This window comes from Mus pahari, chromosome 5, assembly GCF_900095145.1.
Source record: "Mus pahari chromosome 5, PAHARI_EIJ_v1.1, whole genome shotgun sequence".
NCBI classification, from domain to species: Eukaryota; Metazoa; Chordata; class Mammalia; order Rodentia; family Muridae; genus Mus; species Mus pahari.
In genome coordinates this window covers 68,339,464-68,366,331 of record NC_034594.1, presented here as the reverse complement: position 1 = coordinate 68,366,331, position 26,868 = coordinate 68,339,464, and the positions used below count along the sequence as shown (strand labels likewise).

The following is a 26,868-nucleotide window of genomic DNA, read 5'->3' as shown; positions in this document are numbered from 1 at the left end:
GGGATGGGGGATGGGAGGGTGAGGAATGGAGGTGGGGGGTGGATTAGCCTAGCTGATTTTCTGCTTTCCTGAGACACATCTTCAACCTTTTTTTCATTTTTTGTTTTCATCTGAGGGGCACAGCCCACCATTGCCTGTCTCTCTCAGGGAGACCCCTCCCTCACATGCGTTCTGTTACTCCAGGGGTGTGCAGGGCCTCTCAGAAGCTCAGTGCTGTGAGAGGTGAAGGTCGGGCAAAGGCAGCTATTTATTGCACCTGGCAGGGTCTATTAATACATTGAAATTCCTGCAATTCAAGTGCTTCGCCCCAGCAGGGCAGCCACACAGGAGAATGTTCCATACAGGGTCCAAATGACTTCAGCCCCTGGGTGAGTGCCACCATCCGAGGCAGGAGCCTTCCTGGACACAATAAATGCCTTTTTAGGGTGTGGGATCTCAACACACTGGCAACGTGCAAGGCGGCCTGATCACCCACACAGCCCCTAGTGAGGTCACAGGCCCCTCCCCTGGATTGTTGGAAAGAATTTTTTTTTCCCCCGTGTGCAATATTACAAGAAAGCCAGCAGGCCAATGCCAGGAAAGAAGTCATGGAAATGGGGTGCCAGGAATTTTAGGAGTGGACAAAAAAGGGTTAGTGTCTTGCTATAACTTTCCACTCTCCATCCTATATCACATGAAGGGAGATGAGGTCACAAACCACCTTCTAACATGCAGTGGACCAAAGCTCAGGCCGTAGAACTGGTCCTGTACCAGCTTGGCTCCTGCTACCCTAGGCTCCTGGTGCATCTTCAGCTACCCACACGATACACATCTGGTTTTAACGAAGTAGAGCCTCCAGATATTACTTTGAAGGCTTATTCATTCAGGAATTCAGGGACCAGCATCTGTTGGGTGATAAGAGCCACCCGGAGGGTGAGGTCCACCACCAGGCTCTGCCTCAGAAAAGTGCTATGATTGGGCAGTTCCTCAGCAGGCAGCTTTTGGCAGCCTTGGGTCTATGGTCCCAGCAACAACCACAACGGAACTCATTAATGAGCAAAAAGAGGCTGCATCAATTCAAGGAGATACAGGATGATGGAGATAGAGGATGATGGAGATACAGGATGAGCAGGTCCTCCATCCACCCCAAGCAGACAGTCCTGATGGTCAGGGCTCCTCACACCCAGCAGGTATACCGCACAAGCCCCATCCCACCTAGGGCTCTGGATCCAACATGACTAGCTGCTTCCAGGTGAGGGAGGCCCTGTGCCTGGAGGTCACATTTTGAGAACCATTGGGTCAGAAGTGCCAGCCACATCTCTAGGCTCCCTTGCAACATGTTATGCTTTCTCAGAATTGGGCTAAACAACTTTCCAGATACTGTCTCAGAGATGCTCCTGTGACAGCCACATCGGAGGGATGGAGCCATCTAGGAGTCATACTTGCAACCCATCCCAAATGGAACATGTGGTTTTGATATACAATTTACATCTGTATAATACATGAGAGGAGGCAAGGAGAGAAGGAGGAAGGGAAGGGGAGAGAGAGAGAGAGAGAGAGAGAGCGCGCGAGCACAAATGTGTGCTAGGCTCTGGTTGGTGGGGGCAGGACCCTGTGGCTTGTGTAACACAAGACTCATGCTGTGCTCCCCCTCATGTGGTACAGACTGAACAGTCACACAGAAGGAGTCCCACCAGGCAACACTGAAGCTTGGAGACATTCCACGGAGGCCTGAGTGGGCTGAGGACAGCCCTTCCAGCCTAACTGAGGCTCCTCCCTGACCAGCTAGTATAACCCTGATGTTCCAGGGCATCTGAGGTCGTCATGGAGATGGCAACTCCAGTGCATTTCTTCCCCATCTCCACCTGAACCTGAATGGACCAGGGCCTCCAAGGCCGGGGAAGGCCATACATAGGCATGTACAGGCTTTGGTGTTTCCTGCCACACTTCCAGCCAGCCCCTGCCTTCCTGAGGGACATTCCAGGCCTGGACCGGCTTTTCAGCTACAGGAAACAGCAAGGACATTGCCAAAGAAGCTTAGAGAGTGTTCTGTAAAGAGCAATGCAAGCTGGGAGTGGTGGTGCACGCCTGGACTCCCAGCACTCGGGAGGCCGTGGCAAGTTAATCTCTGTGAGTTCAAGGCCAGCCTGGTCTACATAATGAGTTCCAGCACAGTCAGAGCTCTGAGAACAACAAACCTCTGGAGCCAGTGAGCACGCTGCCCATGCCCAGCAACAGACACAGGCAAGCATAAAACCTCTGCGGCTCTTTAGGGCTGGTATGTGTTAGCCCAACTGTGTTCCCTTTTGGACCCGTGTGAATTCTGGGAGGCGAGCAGGTGGCTGATATCCCACCTGTACTGGCTAGTTTTGTGTCAAATTGACACAGCTGGAGTTATCACAGAGAAAGGAGCTTCAGTTGGGGAAATGCCTCCATGAGATCCAGCTGCAGGGCAGTTTCTCAATTAGTGACCAAGAGGGGAGGGCCCCTTGTGGGTGGGACCATCTCTGGGCTGGTAGTCTTGGGTTCTATAAGAGAGCAAGCTGAGCAAGCCAGNGGAAGCAAGCCAGTAAAGAACATCCCTCCATGGCTTCTGCATCAGCTCCTGCTTTCTGACCTGCTTGAGTTCCAGTCCTGACTTCCTTTGGTGATAAACAGCAATGTGGAAAATGTAAGTGGAATAAACCCTTTCCTCTCCAACTGCTTCTTGGTCATGATGTTTGTGCAGGAATAGAAACCCTGACTAAGACACCACCTCAAAGATGCCTTTCCCTAACCTAGTCAGACAGCCTGAAGCTTGGAGCCAAGTCTGAGGTAGAACCTGAAACCCAAAGCTTGAAGTCTTGAAAGGAACAAGGAGTCTAGATTCTACAGCACGACCTGAAGTAGCAGGACCTGGGTCCTAGCGTAGAACCTATAGCCAGGAGCCTGAGGGAGAACCTGGGTGCAGAAACCCGGAGTCTCAAGGGGAAAGAGGCACCTGGAATTTCCAGTCTTGAGAAGAGTTTTGACCTGGGGACAGGCATCAGCCCTCTACCTCTTTAAGCACAGATGACAGGCAGGTGACCATTGCACACACATGTCTGTGGCTGGCACGATGTCCGGTACAATTTCTGAGGGTGTGCACGAAGAGCAGGTTCACCACACATATGACATTCATACCAGCTCACATGTGCCATGATTTTATGACAGCCTCCATCCCTCAGGAGGGAGCACTGGGGCTCAGTGGCCCTGTGGCTTCATCGGGGATGGCAAAGCTAGCGCATGGGAACTGTGGAGCCCAAGTCCTTCTCCATGAAAGACTCGGCGTGACCCAGGGAGCCTCTTAGGGGACACTGCTGGACTGGGGAGCTGGGAGGAAAAGTTCTCACAGCAAGAGAGCCCAAAGGCCTTGGCCACAGGGACAACTGTGGTTTCTGGGGTTGCTGGCCCTTTGCTGGTGACCTCTGAGGAAGCTAAAGGGCAGAGTCTGCAGTTCCTGAGTGTGCTGAGAACTGAGGAGCTGTGACGATTAAGAATGGGCTAGCCATAAGAATCACTCCATCCACCCATGCATGGACTTCAACAGAGACTGGGAAAAGAACAGTATATTCATAAATGTTCCCAACATACGTTAGTGTCCACAAACCAAATAGGAATCCACTCTAAGCCTCTGACTGCCTTTCTCCCACCGGTGGTACCTTGGCAGCAGGAGGCCCACCAATCACTGGGCTGGGCAGCTTGGAGGGCTCAGGGTGATGGTGGGGGAAGGGGAAGAGGTGACAACAGCCCACTAACTAAGGAGAGGAAGCTGGGGAAGGGACACATTTCAGGAGGAAAGCCAGCAGATGAAGGAGGGAGGAGATAGCGTATTCTTTGACTAAGACAGCCCTGGGCTGTGGATGCATGTCAATCATGACCCCTCTTAGTGGCTCCTGCCTTCCGCCTACAGCGTCAGACCCCAGGGCCTCCAGGGAGTCAGAGATACAGACACAGCTGGAAGCAGAGCTGGGGTCCGTTCACACACTGAGAAAAACCCATGGTTATGGGACCCTGTGGGGACTCAAAGGGAAAGCTATTGAAGATGAGGTATAGGGAGCCTTCCAGGGACGGGTGAGGGATGGTGGGCCTCATCTGAAATCACTCTGGACTTTAAAGAGCAGAATAAAAACTGTGTGGGATACAGAGTGACCACCCTGAGGGTCGTGGCCTGTTACCGTTCCTCACTCCTGAGGAACACTTTTAGAAACTGCTAGCCGCTGGGATGTGGCCCTCATCCTGTCCCCACAGTACCCGGGAGCACTGATTATCAGCTCTCCTGCTCTAGGGAAGGAGGCCTTGGAAAAAGAAACTAAAGCTGGAACTTTAAACTTTATCCAAGTTTTTAAAAAAAGGTGTGTGTGTGGGGGGGGGGCGAGAATTAGCTTCACACTAAAGCGGGGTTTTCAGTCATCGAGAGGGAGAGTCGGTGTGCGCTTCCCTCTCAAGTACAAGTGACTAAGGCAAATATGCTAGAGGTGGTTCTCAACCTGTGGGTTGGGGCCTCTTTCATGGGGGTCACCTAAGATCATCAGAAAACACGGATATTTACATGGTGATTCATAACTAGCAAAACTACAGTTATGAAGTAGCAACAAAAATAATTTTATGGTTGTTGGGGAGGGGGTCACCACAACACAAGGAACTGTATTTAAAGGGTTATAGCATTAGAAAAGTGGAGAACCACTGTGGAAGAGCATTAGCAAGGTCTTCCTGTCCTGTTCTGCAGCCCAGGGTGACTGGCACCCCACTGGCTAAGGGAATGGACGGTCAGCCCCCGGGTAGAGCAAGGGTGGGTCCTCGACCAGACAGTGCTGTGTGCACAGTCCCGTCTCGGCTAACAGGAGGGGTGGAGGCTGCACAGTGCATTCTGGGAATATGGAGGCATGAGGAAAGAGCCAAGACGGGAGCTGCAGGGACTCCAGGGCGATGGGGTGGGGATTCTGGGAAGACAGTAACCCAGCGTCTATTTTAAGAAGCTCAGCTTTGTAGCAGGCATGGGGACAATTTTAATCCTGCGGAAAGGTAGCTGTCATTGATCATTTGTTGTCCCGTATCTGTGCCCTTCTGGGTTGAGTAATGGGCCCCCGGCGCCACCGTCACATGTCACGCTGAGTTGGGACGTGTCCCATTTTCCCTCTGCCACCGTACCTGGATTTCAAGTGGGCAGCTGATGTAGCAGACCAAGGTTGTACCTGAATACACCTTGACCTTGAACCTGCAGCACCCAGGACTGTGAACAGCCAACATCCAAGCTATTGCTACTCAGTCTGCAGTATACCGCTCTACCAGTCCCCCACAGGCAATGCCTCCATACTTCTGGAACAGAGCCAAGTGCCATCAAGTTTGCAGCTGAGGCCTCCACTTCCAGAATCCAAAGCTGACTTCTAGAACTGCCCCACCTCCCTCCCAGCCCAGCCCACTCCCTGACTCCAGGATAATGGTTCCTTCTCCACAACTTTGCAGAAGGTCCGATGGAGGAAATACAAAAAAATTAGCTGACCATCCTTCCTGTCCCAGAGAACAGCCATTCACCCTGACAGAGTAGAGCATCAGGCTTCCGTAGTATCCGGGCTCAAGGCACACACTTGACAGAGAGGAGGCAATGCCTAAATCAGTGTTCTTCTCCCCCAGAAGCCATCTGACAACATCTGGAGACATGGTCCCCTATCACCACCATGGAGATGGAGTTACTGGCGTCTGCTGATCAGAAACTGGAGGTGTTGCTGTGCTGAGCCTTCTATGGTATACACAAAAGCCCCCACAAGAGGGTATAAGCTGGTCCCCAAAGCCAATAGCATCTAGACTGAGGAACCCCAAAGTATGAACAGAGACATCAGAAACCGAAACAAGGAGTGAGAAGCCCATCACCCCCTCTCGACCCCTGTGACAGCCACGCTGGCTGGGTGGAGGCATGGGCTAAAAATGGGGAGGGAGTTTGGTAACTTCTAAGAGGTCAGATGAGCCCAAAGATAAACAGTTGTGAACAAGCCTGGCCTGTAAGGTCTGGGTCACTCAAGACAGGCACTCACCTAGGCTACTTGAGGAGGGGGTCCTATGGGGAACCAGAGTGGATCCTCCTGCTGACTTAAACTGAGGATGAAGAAACAGAAGTGATACTAATACAGTATTGAGACTGGATACAGGGGTCCTCTGTGCAAAGGACAGCATCAGTAGGCTTCAACTAAGACGAAATACCTGCTATCACAACTTAAGGGAATGAGGAAGACATCTGGGGAGTTGGGGTATGAGCCTTGGGTCACGATTCTGAGGACAAGCATGTGGTGGTGGCACCGTGTAGTCAAAGCTTCCTACTTCACAATAGGCACCTAACAGAGAGTAAGAGACAGAGGAAGACCCTCAGACAAAAGACAGCCTCCAAAGACACACCCTTCTGCTCTGCTTCCTTCAGTTAGGCCCCACCCACTAAAGCTTCTAAGAAGACCCCTTCTTCAAATAATACCAGCAACTAAGGATGAACCCTTCAATATATCAGCCCTGTGTGTGAGTGTGTGTGAGTGTGTATGAGTGTGTATGAGTGTGTGTGCATGTGTGTGCTCACTCCAAACCCAAATCATAGCTGTTCCCCGCTCTCATACTCAGAGCCAGGGAAGCCCACAGGTGTGTGGACGCTAAGCTATGTATGCAGTTAAACCACAGCCGCAAAGCCAGATGTAGTGGTATGGGCCTGGGATCCCAGCATCCTGAAGCAGGAGGCTCTTCAGTTCAAGATCAACCCAGTAACACGCAACCTCTCTGTCCTCACCCTGCTCTATCCTTTTACATAGGAGGAAGAGTTTCAGCCCTGGTCCTGGATCCCTGGCCACATCCCAACTGGACGCAAAGCACCAAGGCCACCTGCTTATCATCCCGAGCCACATGCAAGTAGGAAATGTCCACCTCTTTCAGTAGTAATACCTGCTAAGAGATGCATAACAAACTCCATCACTTTCCAGCAGTACTGTTCCTCTTTCACAGAAGGGATGGGATGAACACTATCCTTTCCACAAGCGTGCCTCAGGCAAAGCAGGACCACAGGCTAACCCCCCCACACACACACACCTGTACATCATTTTCCTCTACTTCTGTGCCAGATCATGAGTGATACATGGCTTGAGAAAATTCAGTTGGGATTTCAAATTATGGGCTATGCCTATTATAATATAGCTCCATAAGGGATAAGTCATTGCTCCAGAGCTATGGGGCCTTTGCCAGCACAGTGGCTGTTGGCTATGTGGCTACTTCGATCTGATTCAAAACAATTGAGAATGGAGGTCCTCAACTGCGCTGACACACTGCAACTGCTCAACAGTGATCAAGGACGGACCGTGGCTCTTGTGATGATAGCCTTCAGAAACACAGACAATTCCCACCACAACCAGGATAACCCACAGGCCAGGCCGCTCGGAATGAGAGAAGGCAATTGTGCCAGAGGCAGCGAGAAGCATCTCAGGATCTTTGGGATAGCCATGTTCCCCACGCAGTCTGCTTGGGGATCCAACTTCCGGGACTGTCAGCCTGGCTCTCCCTGTATCTTCCCAGATGAGGAATGTCATAGAAGATGGTAGGAAGTAAGAAAAAAAGAAAGAAAGAAAGAAAGAAACCAAGGACAAGGGTAGCAATGCAGCATGGGAAAGGGTGAAAAGAGGAATGGACGGCGTGTGAGCCCCCAGGCGGCGGGTGAGTTCCTAGACTGGACGGTGTGTGAGCCCCCTGACTGTGTGTGAGCCCCCAGACAGCGTGAGTCCCTGGACTGGATGAACAGCGTGTGAGCTCCGGGCAACATGTGAGCTGTTTGGTGAATCATACCAAGAAGGGAGTGGAAATCCTGATGGAAGGCAGCAGCGGCTCAATGCTGACTGTTCCTGGCTCTCACACACTGCTGACCTAAGAGTTTACCCCGGCCAAGGCTGGATCACATTACCCAACCCCAGGTGTATCTCAGGTCTTAGAGAACTTGACAAACCAATGAAAGAATTGATGAATCTCAATGCCTAATGTCAGAAAAATCTTTTTTTTTTTAACTGTTATTTTGTTGGATTTTTTTCTTTCTTTTCCTCTCTCTCTCTCTCTCTCTCTCTCTCTCTCTCCCTCCCTCCCTCCCTCCCTCTCCTTCCCCCCTCCACCCCATTATTCTATTTTGAGAAAAAGGTCTTGCTCGATCACCTTGGCCATCCTAAAACTTGCTATGTAACCCAAGCTGGCCTTGAACTTGTAGCAATCCTACGACTTCTGTTTTTCAAGGGTTAATATCACAGGTGTATATCCCTAAATCCAGCTCAAAAAATTTACTTTTTTTAAATCTCCAAACTAATGAATGATTTATCGGTTCTGTAGGAAGATAGTGAGTTCAAGACCAACCTAGACTACATACTGAGACTCTGTATTTGTAGAAAAGAAGAGAGAGAGAGAGAGGAGAAAATGGGGGCTGATCAGATGGCTCAGTGGGTAAATACATGTGTTCCTAGACTGACAACTTGAGTTTCATCCCTCAATTTGAATGGTGGAGAGAGGTGACTCACACACATTATCTTCTGACATTTGCCCTGTGGGTTGTGCATGTGTGCATGCACGTGCGTGCGTACACACACACACACACACACACACACACACACACACACACATAAATCAGTGTGATCTGAGTACAGTGGCACACACTTCTAATCCCAGCAATTAGAAGGCAGAAGCAGGAGGAGTTCCATAATCTCAAGGCAGATCTGATTTATGTCTCAAAATAAATAACTACACAGTAAAACACAATTTAAAAGGAAGAATCACAAAGGGGGGAAAGGATAAGGGGCAGGAGGGACACCTCAAGAAATTAAAATTAAATATAGTTCAGGTATATCTAGTAGGAGTAGATTAACTTGAATTCTGTTCCAGATGATCTAACAAAAGACAGAGATGTAGAAAGAACAAAAGGAAGATCAGGCATTGTGCTCAGAAGAGAGATGAGGGCTGGTTGGTGGGGTGGGGACACCAGAAATGTCACAAAACTTCTGGATAGTCATTTCCAGATTGAATGAAGCCAGTCATGCTCGATACTTATGAGAAAAGCCTGGGATGGGAAGAACAGTGACTGCTACAGGGGCCAGAGAATAAAAGCAGTTATAAGGGTGACACCGTGGGAGGGACTAAAGTTCTCAAAGCAACCCTCAATGCTAGAATAAAATAGGAAGAGGCCCTAAGATGATGGCAGAAACTAATTTTTAATTTTGCTTTTCCACACTGACTCACTGGCTTAGTAGGTAATACAGGCATGTCCTTGACAAACCTGCTTTCGCTACTTCCCAGGCTCCTCTGCTGTGGCTCTGCCGGTGTTTCTTCAAGCAAATGCTGACAAATTGCAGCCTTTCCCCCACAGAGGACCAAGTGCCACCTTCACTTTCTGCACAGGGTTCTTTTCAATTAACAATGCCAATTGGAAACCACTTCAAAGGATACAGAGAAACCATTGACATTCTTTGGAAACTTATTTTTAACCTAGACCTCTATATACAACCAAACTATCAATCAAGTGGGAGGGTAGAATAGGAGGCTTTTGTAGACCTGCAAATATTTGGAAAAGGGTACCCTTGTTCAGAAGGACATGTTCCAGAAAAACCCAGTTTAGAGCCAAAAAAGACACTTGCAATCCAGGAAACAGGGACTCACACCCCTCAGCCCCTCCACCAAAAAGGCAAAAGGATCTACCCTTCAGAGCTATAAGAAGGGACGGAGAGCTGAGAGGGTCAAAGCCCAAGGACACCCAGACCTGACTGGGAGGGTTGTGGGGAATTGAGAGAATGGGATGATGGTCTGACTTGTCTAATTACATTACAAAACAGAACCATAAGGGGTTTGTTAAGACTTTGAAGAATTACAGATCATAGATATGGGAACAGGCAAGCAGTTTAAATAAAAAGAAACAGCTACTTGTGCTGGCTGACTCCCAAAGTGATGGGTGGCATGTAATACGGTCATTTCCACTGGCGTTTCCTGTGCGCACTTTAGCCATTGCCCTGAGACCTTTACCTGACATCTCTCATTTGCCCTCATAACCACCTACCTCATGGGAAGTGAACTGTTAGCATTTTCCTGCTGTACTTATGGGAGGTCCAAGGTATAATTGCTTTTGACCATGGAGCAAAGGACAAATCTGAACCCATGAAACCTGATTCTAGTATCTAATACCCTCAACCTACCATGACATTATGCCAATGAGTATATTATTTAACCACAACAATAGAAATACAGGATGAGGATGAGGGGAAATGGCGACCAGTCTCCACGGAGACCCACTCTCAATCTTCAACCCAGGAAGGCAACAGAAAGCATCTAAGCTTGATAAACCTATGAAGAATAGTTTTATAAGTTGCACTGTAATAATGGAATATCTACTTATATGCATAATATGTGTGAAAACTGTGGCACTCACCAGGACATTCAGGGACTTATGAGCCCATTAAAATATTTGGCTTTTACAGGACAGTGGCAATGCATCCTTTATGAAAGTTATCTTTTACACTCTAGAAACTGGGACTTTTGCTGGACCTCACAGTCAAATATATATGCATACACACACATACACACACACACACACATTTTGTTAGTAATATACCTTGAGGTCATGTAATACTCAGGACTGACATCCTACTGTGGACTCAGCCAATTTGCTTGATCTGCCTTTAAGAAAGCCATGTAACAGGCTGGAGAGATGGCTCAGCGGTTAAGAGCACTGACTGCTCTTCCAGAAGTCCTGAGTTCAATTCTCAGCAATCACATGGTGACTCACAACCATCTGTAATGGAATCCGATGCCCTCTTCTGATGTGTCTGAAGACAGCGACAGTGTACTCACATATATAAAGTAAATAAAAATATTTTAAAAATAAATAAAAAAAGCAATGTAACAATCAACCTGACTTGCCTTGGATTTTCCACGTAACCACCTTCTATAATCTAAGCTAATGCATAACTATAATCTTAAATTATGTATTCTCCCATGCTCCTGACCCAGAGAACAATGTGTGTGTTATGCTAATTATTTGCTGAAAACAGCAAATATAGGTTGAAAATAATCTTATAAACCAAGTATCCACCATTAATGTTGCCAACAATAATTGTATATTGCTTAGTGAAAAATAATGTTTGTACTACTGCCTCTAAGCTGGGGTTAGTTGGAGTCTGTGACTTAATACCTTGTAAAACTCTATTAGAGATTTCTGTAAGAGTGTTCCCTCATTCCTTCCCCATGGGATACATTCTGTGTTGGTCAATAAAAGACAGAGCAAAGCCCTTTGTGAGACACATAGAGACCAAGACACAGGGACAGATTCACAGGACAATATTCAGACAGGCCCAGATTCAGACTGACAGGCAGACAGGGATAACAGAAGACAAAGGAGAACAAAATAGAGAATTCCAATCTGGATGGACTCTTGGTTAAACAACACCAAGGGGCAGTGCCTTAATTTCTTTCCTCACTGTGACACTGAGGCAACATTGGTGACTGTGTACATCATGAGTGCTTTCTAATCAATACACACAGTGATGTAAGAAGCCATGTTCTCACCAGAGAAGTGTCAGGGTCTAACAAGTATTGAAAGGACAGTTCAGGAACCAAAGAGATAAATCAGCTTTAAGACCTCTAATTGTTTCCGCAGTAGACCCGGGTTTGGTTCCTGGCACCCCGAATGGTGGCTTACAACTGTCTATGACTCCAGTTCCGGAGAATCCAAAACTTTCTGGCCTCCTACATGCACAAGGTGCACATAAATCCCCACAGGCACATATAAATAAATAGAAATTTAAAAAAAAAAAATCACTAAATTTACAAAACAATTAAGAGAACTGTCCGGCTGTGTTGGTAAAGGCCTGAGAACATGGACAGTAAAACTGTATATTCGTTTGCTGAGATAAAAATGAAAGCTTTCCAGACTGGGGCGTAAAAGGAGGAAATCCTGGCTACAGGAAGGCAGACACCACTAGTGTCTGCCTCATGAAAGGTTACACCGAGGGCTCACAGGTCAGCTGGGGACAGCTGTCCCAGGGATAGGTGAAGTTGGCCTGAGCGTAGGCTGTCATCTGCAGTGAAGTCTTAGACAGGACATTAAACGAACACGCTACTCTTCTGATGGCACTTAGTATGTTTGTGGGAGGAAGCTTCTGAGAATGGCTGGCTCACAGTTGTCCTCTACTTCTTTTGTGTCCCACACTTAGATGAGACTTACAGGTGACAACCTTGACTACAGTCCAGGACTGTGGTCGTCACCATTCAGTCTAAGGTCTCTTCAGCTTTTCACGGGAAAACCCCGATGCTGAGCACGGAGCTAGGAGTCACTTAGACGTTCCACAGATGGAGGAAGAGACAGCTGGCTCTGATAGAAATAGCTACGGGTGGGGCCTGGAGGCCACCAGAGACAGCAGGGCGGTTCAGATGAGACTCTGAATCCTCTCAGCTTCTTCCATCTTTTGGAAATCACATCAACAGTCCAAGCTCACAGGCCCAGGAACTCCTGCTTTGGCCATTCATAATACCTCACAGATGAGGCCCAGCCCCCAGATCTGTGTCTCTCTCTCTTAGGAGGGCCACCCAAGATGGCTACATTTGAGGTGAGGAAGTTCTTCACATTGGACAATGAACAGTCACATGTCCCCCCACCCTATGGAAGGTGGGGTACCATCACTTCCTGACTACAGTAATAATCTAACCACCCTGGGTGGCACAGCCAGTCAATGTCCACTAGGTTTTTATGAGTTGACTAGTCTTAAGAAACAAAGGCATCCGACTGAAGTTAAGTGGCAGGGTAGCAAAAAGAACTACCTCCCATTGTTGAATTCAGGCAGTGGCTGGCCCTAGTGTGCTGTCACATCGGGAGTTGGGGGGTTAGGGCATGGGGACTATGACAGAGGCCAGGAGTCTGTCATGATAGCTACAATCTTCCCAGATCCCTCAATCCAAGAAAGCCACATCAGCTTGGTGCTAAAGGTAGCAGAGGTAAGGGTCTAAAATGAGCTAGCCCCATGAGCATACCCCAACCTATCGAAATCCCAATGGCCTTGAAGCTCGAGCAAGCAGGTGTATAGACAGGCTCATTGCACACAGGCTGAGTCCTGGGGCCTGCTTGGGAGGATGAGCAGAGCATGTGGAAGGACTATCTCAGTAGGATTGCGCCCCCCCCCCCCACACACACACACAGGAGTGGTGCTCACAGCAGGTTTCCCCAGGAGAAGAGCCTGCAGCCTGCCCATGGCTGCTAATGGCTTCCTGCAGGAGCCCTAGAGGCAAGCTGTGCTCAGCAGGGGAGCATGGACAGGTACCACCAGCCTATGAGTCTAGGACAGGAAGTCTCCAGGATGGGAGAGTGACAGCCTCTGTTCTCACAAGTGTGAACTAATGGCTGCAGGCTGCCTCTCCCAGGAGCTCTGCTGGGGAGGAGGGGACATCTTCTATGTATCAGGAACTTTGGTCCAGTGGGTGAAGCTGGGGGTGGGCTCTGAGCTTTCAACATTCAGGGTTCCTGGACCACATGCTGGGAGGATTCACTCACAGTGGGTTCCCTGGACAAGAGGCTTCAGAGACAGTTATGGCCATTCTTAATACCTTACAGATGATGACCATCCCCCAGATCTGCGTCTCTCTTAGGAGGGCCACCCAGAACCCCCTCCCCTTCCTGTCTTGCCCTGCTGAATGGGGAAAGGCATCTCATGTAGGCCACAGAGGGAGGAACCAACTCACCACCCAAGATGATGGGCAAACCCAAATGAAGCCAGCTGCTGCGACTGTGGCATTGGAAAGTCCTGGAGAGGACACTGACCAGCCTTGGACTGAGTGCTGAGGGGGAAGTCCGCCCCGCCCCCCCCCCCAAAGTTCCTGGTGGAAGGTCCGCATGGGAGGAAGGAAGACTCAGCCTGGAGATTCACCTTCTGAAGACTTCAGCAACACCTCTGCCCGGATGTGAGACCCGGCACTCCCAGCCTCCTAGAAGGCCATGCTCTACTGTCTGGAGATTGCTGGCAGGCCCCTTCCCCCAACATCATGCTAGAATTTCACCTCCTAAAGATGATCCAATCAGTACTGATATGCCAAAGGCCTACCTATTAAATGACAACCCGTCTACTTGCTGGGCTGGAGCCAGATAGGACCTGTAGAAATGGAAAGAGACAAGGCAGACTGTGGGGGAAGGGGCACTGAAAGGCTCTGTTCTTTCTCAGAGAACTTCATAGCTCCAGCAGAACTGCACTCCTGTTCCACTCCCCTGAGTGAGTCCCTTGCCCCTATGACCTAGGCCTCCTGATGACCTTGACCCAGAGTCTCCACTTGTCTTCCTGAAGGCAACATTCCGTTCCTCCTACCACTCTTATAACCACTCCACCTCCACTCAGGCCTATACAGCTTCCTAAAGGATTCGGGGCAGGGATGCCCTGTCCTTAGTTGGTATGTGCACAGGACAAGGGGTCCTCCCCAGATCCAGGCCAGGCATGGATAGTCCTGTCTCCTTTTGCCACAGGGACTTCATGGAAGCCAGTCATCTGTGGTCTCAGAATTCATAGCAGGAAAACTCTAGAGACCTGCAGAAGTTCCTCAGAGAGCTGCATCTAGGTCTCTAGAGAGATACAGACAGAGGGGACTATAATCCAGGGATCCATCCTGGAATGATCCCTTGGCCGAGGCTAAAGTCAGTGAACTTCCACACAGCATCTCTGCCTGTGGATGGGGTCAGCTTACAGGAGCCTGTAGTACTGAGATACAAGCATCAGCATTCTCGCCTGGGATTCCCATACTGTGCTGCTATGTGCCCCTTGTCTAGGTCAAGTGGTCAGGGCTTTTGTCTGGCTGGTAGATACACCCTTCGTGAGCTCAAGATACCATTTCCTCCAGGAAGCAGCCTCTGATGTTATCTGCTAGCTGGAATTCTCATTCCAAACCTTCAGACCCTTCCATGACCCTTCTGATCAGATGGTATCTTCTACGGGGACTGTTGATCTACAGGTTCTGATCATCTCTTCTTTTTTATGAGATAGCGTCTCGCTTTGTGGCCCAGACTGGCCTCCAAGTCCGCAAGCACCCTCCTAGCTTGCCCTCTCCAGTGCTGGATGACAAGATAATTCTACCCACATTGCCAGACCCCCTTTTTGATCCAAATCCTTGCCAGTTTTCCTGCTACCTCTTGGCTGTTTAGGATTGGCTGTTGGATACCATGATCATGGATTAAAGAGTGAACTGGAAACCTAGCCGGAGACAATTTTGCTAGCGTCCATAAGAACATTCAATAAATCAGTATTTGCCATCTGAATACTGATTTAACTTCACAGTTGGCCAACAGAATTCAATTTGTACCAGAGCAGACAGCATCACCTGCTCCCTCCAATCTTTTCATTGAATGCCCCTGGCTCTGGGTAAGGGCCACATCTGTGGCTGACTTTCACCGTTGGTTTGTCTTATTCAGGGGGTGCGCTCGTATCACTCGTTGGTTGGAAATACTTTGCCTGTTGTTCCTTTGTTTGTCCCCAAAGCCTCAGGAAATCTGCCCCTCTTTCAGAGATGAGAACAAGGCTGAGGGGGTGGGAGCTGGGAAGCTAGCTTTCCTAGACCAGCACAGTGCTGAGTGGTCCGACCTGTCTGGAAGCTCAAGTCTGACTCCTGCCTGTCTTTTTAACTGCTGACTGTGGCTCCCTGGGTGTAAGGCAGAACCATTCCCTGGCCTCTGCTTCCAATCTATTTTTATACCAACCACCCGATAAGAGGTTGGCTTACGAGACTCCCAATCTTCTCATTCCTTTGTCCTGCAACCAACGGGATTTATGGGGGCACTCTGGCTCTCCCAGGCACACTTATTTGCTGGGTAGTCACAGACCCACATAAGAGACTGTTGTAACCAGGAAATTATATTCAAACCACTACATTTAGCAAGGGTCTGTATTTATCCAAAGGTCCTGTAACCAACACCATTAATCACCCACTGTGCACCTGTCTCTAATGAGCTCCTGGTATAAGATATTGCCTGCCTGCCTGTGTGGCATCTTCTACAGGCGGCCAACTAGCCTCCGCACATTCTGCCAACTTGCTCCAGGTACAGGAAGGGACTTATGCCTAGGGTGACATGGGAGAGCTACGTGTCAAAGGGCTCAAAGAGGGCAGAATTTGTACACTGGGCTTCAGGGGATGGGTAGGAGTTTGCTGGAAAGTCCTCTCCGGTCTGGTACAGAGAAAACCGTTTCTTTACACAGTGTTCTGCAAACACAGATCTAGGTACCAGTAAAACAAGTCAGGCATTCACAACTACAAACAAGAAGACCTAAGCCACTACTTCTCCAACGCAACCACAGCCTAAACTGCTGGCAAGTGTTTCCACTCAGAAATAATATGTAGGCTAACTCTCCATCACAACCTGCTCTGAAGAGATGGGAGGAGCCTGGGTTTCACCTGCATGGACATTTAAATTTTTTTTTGAAATCATTATTTTAGTTTGTGCGGGCACAGGACGCTCAACTCAAAGGGAACAGAAAGGCAATTCAAATGTCTCTGATTCCTTTGTCCACCCTACGTCTTAACCAGTCGGGCCCCCTCCCCCAGAGCGGCTGCTACCAGTTTGCTCTAGTCTTTCCACGTGCCACGCATGCTGCCGCAGCCTAAAGGTTGCATCTTTGTAGGAGAAAACCGGGCGTTTGTGCAGATACGCACACCCATGCGCCCTCCTTTGCCACAGGAGAAGTTCATTAGCAAACGCGTTTGCTGTTGTAATGAACTGTCCAGGAAACTTTTATCAAACGTCCAAACATGCCCTAGCTTGCTCTCAGGCTGGTCCAGACACGGGACCCCTAAGTTACTCCCAAGCTGATCCCTGTGTGGCAATGGTTACCAACAAACTGGGGCCATTTCAGAAAGGCCATGTGGCTTCTGGGGCCGCAACTGGTCATCAGGGTTGGTCTAACCTCCTTTTCCGGTACAAGGAGGGGCACTGGACCCCCACTCGTCTAGGACCCCGCCACCTTGAGCCCCGGGTAGCCCGACCGAGTCAGTCCCGGGGACTAGCGGCCCACAAGGACCAAGATCTGGCGCTAAGGGCAGAAGCGCCACCGGCGTGTGGCGGGTGCCGAGTAGTCCGCAGGCCGTGGATGAAAGCCGGGGCCCAGCGCTCCTGGGGCCCGGCCCAAAGCGCAGCCGCTGGGGACCACTGGTGACGGCTGGGGACCGCGGGGGACGCTGACAGCTGTGGCCGCGCCTCGCTCACCTCGCGCGCGATCTGATTCAGCGCGTCGTCCTCCGCCGTCAGCCGCTCCCGGTTGGGGAGCCGCTTGCGCCCCGATCCCTGCGTGCCCATGTCCATCGGCCACGGCGCACAGCTGCTGCGGGACCGGTCTCGGAGCCGTGCTCGCCCGGCCGCCCGCTCCGCCCCTCGCTCCGCCGCGGCGTCATGGCGTCAGCGGCGCGGGGCTGGGAACGCGGGGGACGCGGGAGGCCGGGGCCAGGACCGCGGGGATCCTCGGGTACCCCGAGGTGGGACGCAGGGACGCATGGTGGTGATGGAGATGCTCAAGCGGTGGCTGCTGGTGGCGGGGAAGCTGGGGACAGGGACACGGGGACCCCGGGTGGCTCTAGAAGCCAAGGCTAAGCAAGACAGAGGATACTGAAAGTGGCTGAGACCCACAAAAGAGGCTCCTTCATAGGGGGCGGGCCAGTGGTCAGGGACCTAGGAGTAGCAGACTGTGGCGGCAAGGTGTTGGAATATCAGAACACTGGGGACATTGGGCACGAGGGGATACTGTGAGACCAGGGGAGCTGTTAGTGGTGTTTGGGGGCATGAGTTGTAGAGGGCAGACTGCTGGGAACTGCATGCTCACCGTTGGAACAGTGTGTAGCTGAGTGGACACCTCTGCTGGAGTCATACAAAGGTTTTCAGGGGAGTGGATGGCCCAGAAAAGTTTGCCCCGAGGAGGGATGGGACGGGGTTATAATTTAAGCCATCATCCCTATCTCAGCCAGTTGAGACAAAAGCCCATCCCCAAGGAGTAAGAGCCTTGCTCTGGGGTCAGAGCCAGGTGGCTTCTGATGGCAGCCCAGGTACCCGGGACTCCAAGCACTGCGAATCATCCTTTGAGAGTACACAGTTCTGTTCGCCCGTCTTTCTGCTCACAGTGCTGACAGGGTTGCCTCCTGACTGGCCACTGGACTCCGGCGTCTGAGAATGGGTCCGGCATATTCCCTGCCATCCCTGTGTACTTCATATTTGAAGCTCTCTATGGGCACCACGGGGAAGGCTAGAAGGCTAGGCAAGGTGAACAACGTTCTTAGGCCCCTCCTTGTCTCCTGGCTCTTAGTGGACTGTTTCGTATTAGGGCACCAGCAGAGGGTCAGTCAGGCTGGCAAACACACTGGGGTGTTTGAAGTTTGGGCGCTATTTGAAGTGACTGGATCTGAGGAAGGACAGGAAGGAGGATGGCCTGGGATGAAGGACAAGCCTTAGGAGGTCATGGGTAGCAGCTCTGCCCTCACTGGGATTGGAGTGGTTAACATTCTAATGTATGTCCAAGCAAGCTGTATGACCAATGGGTGTGAGCCCTCACAAACATCATGTGGACAAGAAGCAGACCCCTCAGTTACAGAGAAGCTGTTGGAAGTGTATACCAGGGAAGAGAAGGTGAGTGGGGGGACATGGGAGGGGCGAGAGATTCTGCTCGGATTACAACCTGCTTGGCAAACTGTAGGCAGAAGGGACCTGTTAGCCAGACCTTCTATGCCATGCTCACACCATGGGGGGGGGGCATACTCCTTAGTGATGTAATCCTGCCTGGGCATGCCATAGGCATTATCTTTACCCAGGCCAACTGGGGGCTGCTTATCATCTCCCTAGCCAAGGGGCATTGAGATGACTCTATATCTGCCAAGGCTGTGTCCCGCCAACCTGTTCCTTCACTCACATCTCTTCCACACCTGCTACCTGTCCACTGATTGCCCGGGGCTCTTCGACTCAACAGTAAAGGAGGCAGGCTGGGTTGCTGCTCTCTTAAGGCTAAGGAAATACTGGGTGCTCCTTATCCAAAGCCAGTTCCAAGATCCAGCATCTTCCTTCTGGGTGAAGCCTGCCTGGTGCTTAAGATCTTTCCCTCTGCCCTAGATCCTCAGCCCTGCCCACCTGGCATCCAAGGAGTCTGATCCTTTTATTCTAAGGGGCATTCCATCACCCTGGCTGACACAACCTCCTCCCAGGAGCTCTCTCCCTTCCCATACAATAACATCAGTAGACTGTGTCACAGCCCTGAGAGAACACATGATATCCAGGGCCACTCTTTTCATCTGCAAGACCATCTCTGAGATCCTCCTTAAACACAAATGATGCCTTTAGAAAGCATTCGGGGAAAGAGCGAAGGAGACAGAGCAGCCTGGGTAAAAGACACTGTATGTATGGTTGAACCCTATAGAATTTCCCTCCCTTAACTTATTTCTTTGTTCACTGGGCAAGCTCTGTAGGGGGCTGGGAAGTTATCAGGGATCCAGTCCGGTCAGTGTGAGGACTCAGAGCTTCTGGGGGAGAGGTCCACAAGAGCTGTCAGAGGGATCAAGCTGGATGCATTGAGTCATCATGGGGTCCTACTCCAGCCTCCTCTACTGTCCCCCACCTGGAAAGGATGGAAAGACCTCTCTTGAACTATAGAGGAGAGAGTCGGGGTGAACTATAGCCCCTCCCAGAGATGGCTGGCAGAATGGAGCAAGCCTCTTGTGGTAGAACATGGTGCCAAGATTATGGGTGCCAGTGGGACTGAGAACAAGTTCTGTGTCCTGCTGGGGGTTGGGGGTTGAGGGTTGGGGGTTGGGGCCTTGTCTCCCATGACCAGCCAGCCATTTTCAGTTGTTTCTTTCTATGACTCATACATATATTTCCAAAAGAGTGAAGTGGTTTAACTCATCCCCAGTTGGCTTTCTTAAATACCCATGGACAACCTGATACACTTCAGGTTTCTACTGCTGTGAAGAGGTATCATGACCACAGCAACTCTTAGAAAGGAAAACATTTCATTGGGGCTGGCTTTTAGGTCAGAGGTTTGCACCATTATTGTAATGGTGTGAAGCATGGTGGCAAACAGGCAGTCATGATGCTGGAGATGCTGAGAGGTCTATATCTGAATCTGCAGGCAGCAGGAAGAGAGAAACACACTGGGCCTGGCTTGAGCATAGGGGACCTCAAAGCTCACCCCCAGTGACATACTTCCTCCAACAAGGCCACACCTCCTAATAGCATCACTCCCTGTGACCAAGCATTCACACACATGAGTCTATGGGGAGGGGGGGGCATTCCTATTCAAACCACCATACAACCATTTCCAATAGACTTCAGGTCTTAGAGGAAAAATTCTTGGGGGGGTTGTCTCAGGTTTCTTTCTCATATTCCCAACTAAACCCAACCAGATGCCCACATCTGTCTTTTTTCTTCACCTCTGATCAGTTTTCCTACCCCTTCTTCATCCCACCATGGTCGGTTCCCATCTCAGTTAGACTTCTCTCTATATTGCTGGGGTGGATGGTTTCCTGAGTGGACTGCATGAAACCCCAGGAGGTTCTGTAGGAAAATACTAGAAGTCCTATTAATAGCCAGACTGGATTACATGAAGAGAGTACAGGAGTGTGATACAAGCTGCTGTGTTCCCCTTACAGGGCAGGGAAGGGGCTCATGGGCATGGAGTCCATGTAGGACTCCAGTGAGTTTATTATGAGGTCCAGCATGACTGTCTTAATGTCACGGAGACTGATGCCATTCAATGTGTCATTCTAAGAGACCTCCTCCATTGAGCTGCCCACTCAGATCTCCAGAACGGCATCACTATGGCTGTCAGAGGGGCGTGGGTACCAGATGTGACTGCGTCCTTACCAACTTGTGACTAGTTAGAACGTTAAAGTTCTCAAACTATTTCAAGTGTTGTTCCTGTGAGATTGCATGCTCCCAAGTGCCACCTAGGTCAGGAATTTTTTACAGAGAAGGAGGTGGAGTGGGAGGGTGATTCTTGGACATGCCATGCCTGTCTCTGGGTACCTGTCCTCTGTGTGTGTGTCTGTGTCTGTGTGTATTGTGTGTGTGTATGTGGTGTGTGTGTGTGTATGTGGTGTGTGTGTGTATATATGTGGTGTGTGTGTGTCTGTGTGTATTGTATGTGTGTGTGCCTGTGTGTGTGTGTGTGTGTGTGTGTGTGTGTGTGTGATGCTTGGACATGCCATACGTGTCTCTGGGAGCACGAGAGCTGAGGTTGGCAATTCTGCACACAGCCAGCTCCCCAGGAGACCTTTTTTCTTCTCCTTCACTCCTCCTCTTCCTTCTCCCCTCCCTCCTTCTCCTTCTGGGCTTTGATCAAAGTCAAGGCCTGCTGAACATGTTGCCTGTCACCCTTGCGGCACTCTGCTGCAGCTGTCTCAGGGCAGCTTTCTGAAGCCTAGGACCAAGCTTGCCCTTTTATTCCCCCAAGAGCCTTCCTTGTTTAGTTAGGTTTGTGGATCCATGAGTGCTTAGAAAATGTACTTGAGCCAGGTGGTGGTGGTACACACCTTTAATCCCAGCACTTGGGAGGCAGAGGCAGGTGGATTTCTGAGTTCGAGGCCAGCCTGGTCTACAAAGTGAGTTCCAGGACAGCCAGGGCTACACAGAGAAACCCTGTCTCGAAAAATTAGAAAAAAAAAAAAAAAAAAAGAAAGAAAAGAAAAGAAAAGAAAAGAAAGAAAGAAAATGTACTTGAGGGGCTGGATAGATGGCTCAGCAGTTAAGAGCACCTGCTGCTCTTGTAGAGGACCTGGATTCAGTTCCCAGCACCCACAGGGTGGCTCCCAACCATTTACAACTCCAGTTCCAGGGGCTCTGATGCCCTCTTCCGACTTCCTTGGGCAAAAACAGGAATGAGCATAGTGTACATATAGACAAACCACTCATACACATAAAACAAAACAAATCCTTTAGAAAAGAAAATGCACTGGACCACATAGAGCCTTTCATATGCTGTGTAAAGTAGGATATAAAAACCAATGTTCTTTTTACTTCTGGAAGAGAAATGCTACAAATGCTTATTGACTAGTGACAGAATCAACTTTCTCCAGTGTGAGATTTATTAGCTGTTAAATCAGTTGGCTTAAATACACACACACACACACACACACACACACACACACACACCAGGTAACTTTCAGATCCTAGCCATGGAGATGAAGCTACATCAAAAACCTATTCTTCAAACAACATGCCTGTACAGAAGGGAGCCATTTATGAGTATCAGGGAGTCAGAGGCAGACAAGAATCCAAGTGGACATGGCCTTTGCAGCAAGGGACACAAACGAGGTGACATCTTCCCAGTGAGCCATTTGTCATCACTGAGTTATACCAGGAACAGGTCTCAAGACCAGAGTTACATGTCTGAGTCTTGGGCTACAAAACCAGAGGGAAGAACGATGAGGAAGGAAGTTGCAAGAAGCTAAATATCCATTCTATGTTGAGTCCTGAACAGCATATGTGGCTGGCTCTCCACGCGGCCTACAAGAATGCACCAGCTAGAATCCTGAAAGAGCTGAACAGAGGTTGTTAGCACCTGCCTAGTGCTAGGGAGCTAGCTTGGGTCCAGCTGGCCTGCTGGGGCCTGGGGCTATGGTTTGGAAGTATCTCCCAAAGGCCTGTGTTTTGAAAGCTCACCCAACAGCTTCCTACACCATTAAGGTTGTATAGTTTTTGTCAAGTTGAATCATCTGTGAAGAGGGAACCTCAGTCCAGGAACTGCCTCTATCAGATTGGCCTGTGGGCTTGTTTGTTAGGCATTTTCTTGACTAGTGATTAATGAGGAATGGCTCAGCCTACTATGGGAAGTACTGTCTTAGGGTTTTACCGCTATGAACAGACACCATGACCAAGATAAGGACAACATTTCATTGGGGCTGGCTTACAGGTTCAGAGGTTCAGTCCAGTATCATCAAGGCAGGATGCATACAGGCAGGCATGGTGCAGGAGGAACTGAGTTTTCTACATCTTTATCTGAAGGTTACTAGCAGAATACTGGTTTCCAGGCAGCTTGGGTGAGGGTCTTAAGCCCACACCCACAGTGACACACCTGCTCCAGCAAGGCCACACCTCCTAGTAGTGCCACTCCCTGGGCCAAGCATATACAAACCATCACAAGTGTCATCCCTGGTCCTTGGTAGTATAAGAAAGGATGAGCAAGACTTGGAGAGCAAGCCAATAAGAAGCATTCCTCTATGGTCTCTGTGTCAGTTTCTGCCTTCAGGCTTCTGTCCTAACTTTCCTCAGTGATGGGCTGTGACCTGGGAGCTCTAAGATGAGATAAACCCTCTCCGTCTCTACATTGTCTTGGTCAGTGCTTTATCACAGAGATGCAAACTATAATAGAGATGATGGAACCTTTAGAAGGCAGGACCTGATGGGAGGAAGTTAGGTCATTGGCCCATGTTCTTGAAAGGCATAAAGGGACTCTGGACCCTTCTTTTCTCTTTCTTTGCTTTTGACCACCATGAGGGGAGCAGTTCTGTCTATGCAAGATGTGTTGTTCCCTTGCCACAGGCTCTAAACCAACAGAACCAAATGACTATAATCTAAATCTTCTAAAACCATGAACCCAAAGAAACCATCTTCCTTACACGTTGTTTCTCTGGGTTACGTTGCCATAGTGACAGGCTGTTGACTATTGCACCTGGCAGACCTTGAGCTCTCACTGACATCCCAAACACTTTTTAAGGGTGAGGTCACATTTTTTTTTGCTTGAAAATATAATAGGAAAACCCAAATAGATGTACTGTGACAAAGCCTAGAACCAAGTCTCAGTAAGACCAAGGTGACAGTCATGGCTGTGGAAAGTGAACTTACTGCCAGGATCCAACACCCTTCAAAAGAAGACAACAGAATCCAGAGTCTGCAAAAACAGTACTCTCACTAGACACTATCCTAAGGAACTACTGGGAAAGAAAGAGATTCACAGTTATGAGGTGTATAGTCAATTGGGGAAAATTCAGAGATGACATAAATGCTGAATTTATCAGTATAAAGCAGTATACAATAACCATGAGAGATGTGGTTATTTTATACCACATAAAAAGGACGGAGACAGGGGATGCAGAAGATACTTGGGAGTTCTAAACATGAATGTACCAAGACTCCATATCATGTGTAAACATCCTCATTTGTCATGAGCTAAAATGGAAGACCTGCTTAAATCTGTGCTTGTGTACATGCATGCCAAGTATGTGTAGGTGCCTGTGAGGGCCAGAAGAGGGTGTTGGGTCCCCTGGAGTTACAGGCAGTTGTGAGCCACCTGATGTAGATCCTCTGGAAGAATAACAAGCACTCTTAGCCACTGGGTCACCTCCCCAGCCCCAGAGAAAGCATATGAAAAGGTATATGGAATAGTATTATTAAGAGGCTGGATAATATATAAGAAAGAATTAGTCAACAAGAAGAATGATCAATAAAGTTATTTAAACAGAACAACACAGAAAGATAATTTAAACTAACAAGAGCTGGTTCAAGGGATTTGAGCTCCTATAGTGGTCAATGCATTTTCAACAGAGACACCATGGGAATTCAATGAGGAAAAGGGACTGGAGCCACTGGGAATCTATATGGGCTGGGTGGGCACCTTGGATTTTACCTTCTCTCACACTGTATGCAATTACAGTATGTATGTATACTTTGGACTCATACTTCAATCTAGAAGTAAATGTTACAGAACAACTTTCAGAGCATATAAAAGGCCAAAATTTCATAGACTGCCATCTATGAATGTACAAATCATGAAATGGAAATTGATTAAAAAAAAAAACTCTTTTAAAAATTAGTACTCCACTAATTTAAGAATTTCATTATGAAAATGAAAAGATGAGCCACAGATCCAGAGGCAATTTCCACAACACAATGTAGCTCTAAACATCAACAACACACCCATTTCCAGAACAATGACTTCAGAAGCCAGATTTTCACACTGAAGCAATACCATTGCCAAGAAGTAACTGAAAAGGAGTTCGGTAGTAGTATTGTTGTTAGAGAGGTGAAAAATAAGAAGATAGTACCACCAGCCTCTTGTTAGAACATCTGATAAGACCAAATAGCGAGGATGCTGAACCAGGTTGGGCATAAACCATGCAGCCACTTTAAAAGGCTGCCTGGCAGTTACTTAGAAACACTGCATTAGTTCCTTTTCTCACTGTGCTGACAACACACCCTGGAAGAGCAGCTTAAGGGAGGAGGGGTTTATTTTGGCTCACAGTTGTAGGGATCCAGTCCATCAGCGCTGGTGAAGGCATGGCAGCAGGGTTGGAGGCACCTGAAGTCAGTGAGCAGAGAGAGACGGGGAGATGGAGGCTAGAGCTCAGCTTGCTTTCTGCCTTTTCCTCAGTCAGGGGCTGAAATAGAGCCACACACATTTAGGGTGTGTCTTCCCATCTCACTTAACCCAATCTAAAAATTCCCCTAGAAATGGACCCAGTGGTTTGTCTTCGAGATCCTCTTAATTGGACAGTACAATCACACATAAGCTGCCATGTGATGCAGCCTTTCTACTCCTAAATATTTATCCAAGACAGAAGAAGCTATGCCCCAGACGACACACACCAGAATGTTTGTGGCAGTTCGAGTCACAGAGGCACAGAGGCTGAGACCAACCAACTGTCCGTTAACAGGTGAATGGACAAAATGCAATGTGGAATACTCAGATCTTTCCACTAACAACAAACATAGGAATATAGACAATGATGATGGGTTCTAGCATGTCTGCTTTGCTACTAATCTCAGGGGGTACCACACGCACAGGGATCCCTGCTGTGGGCTGGCTCCTCTCTATCCTTGGAGCATTCACATATAGCTGCACATCTGGATACAAACCCACCATTCCTCCAAGGTGTCTGGGTACCCATGACCAGTGAAACTGTGCCCAGGGCATCATAGTATTTACATGCAAAGCACCATCCTTATCAGTCACACAGCCCTGCCCTCCACAATGGAAACCGAGCACAGATGTTTCAACTCTCTTTTCTGGGTCTGGAAGATGCTTCTCATATTTTTGGCAGTGACTTTTAAAGCACGTCATGTCCTTGATTTGGCAATTTTAAAATAGCACAAACATTTCATCAAGTTTTTTGTTCACTGAATAATGCCCTGGAGACTTTTTTTGTGTGTGAGAAAAATCACTGGAAATTTCCTCACATTAATATAGTGCTGACGATGCAACCACTCTGAGAGCTTTGCTCTGCCTGGTTTCACTCAGCCTAACTCCAGGAATGGTCCGAGGTGAAGCATTCCACACCAGCATCCAATCTATTTTAAGAGCATTAAAAAAAAAAAAAAAAAAAAGCTCCTGGGACTGGAGAGATGGCTCAGCAATTAAGAACATTGCCTGCTCTATCAAAGGACTGGGTTGTTGTTCCCAGTACCCACATGGTGCGTGTAGGGGTCACAACTGTTTATATCTCCAGTTTTAGGGGACCTGATGTCTTTTTCTGTCTTCCTTGGGCACTGCACATGTATGGAACATCTATTCACAAAATAGATCGATAGATAGATAGATAGATAGATAGATAGATAGATAGATAGATAGATAGATAGATAGATGGATGGATGGATGGGTGGGTGGGCGGGCGGATGGATGGATGGATAGATAGATTGATCGATCAATCGATCTTTTAATAAAAGAAAAATAGCTTGTCAGCTATTCATTTGCATGGGATGTTCAAATTGAAATTTCTTGTAGTAACATCTCCAGACCCAGAACAGTTCATAAAATCTTCTGTGACTTATCAAATTTAGAACAACTCAGAGTAGAGGGAAGGTCACGGGGCTCTTTGGTGCAGAAGGCTTTTCTCACCGTGGAGTATGACAAAATACAAGGTGGGATCACTGAGGAGATCTCGGGGGAGTAG

At 48.8% G+C, this 26,868-nt stretch overlaps 1 protein-coding gene across 17 annotated transcripts in view; it reads right to left on the bottom strand.

Moving 5' to 3' along the window:
* Window positions 1-17,373, bottom strand: part of Lrrfip1 (LRR binding FLII interacting protein 1) — a 130,392-nt gene extending 113,019 nt beyond the window's left edge. For 16 of the 17 annotated variants that reach the window (XM_029539324.1, XM_029539325.1, XM_029539326.1 and 13 more), the window contains exon 1: window positions 17,213-17,344. In XM_029539324.1, coding sequence (XP_029395184.1) covers window positions 17,213-17,308 — 96 coding nt within the window. In that variant the 5' untranslated portion in view covers window positions 17,309-17,344. Of the gene's footprint in view, window positions 1-17,212 lie in introns of all 17 variants that reach the window. The other variant, XM_021197770.1, reaches the window with a different exon arrangement.
* Between the last annotated feature and the right edge of the window lie 9,495 nt (window positions 17,374-26,868).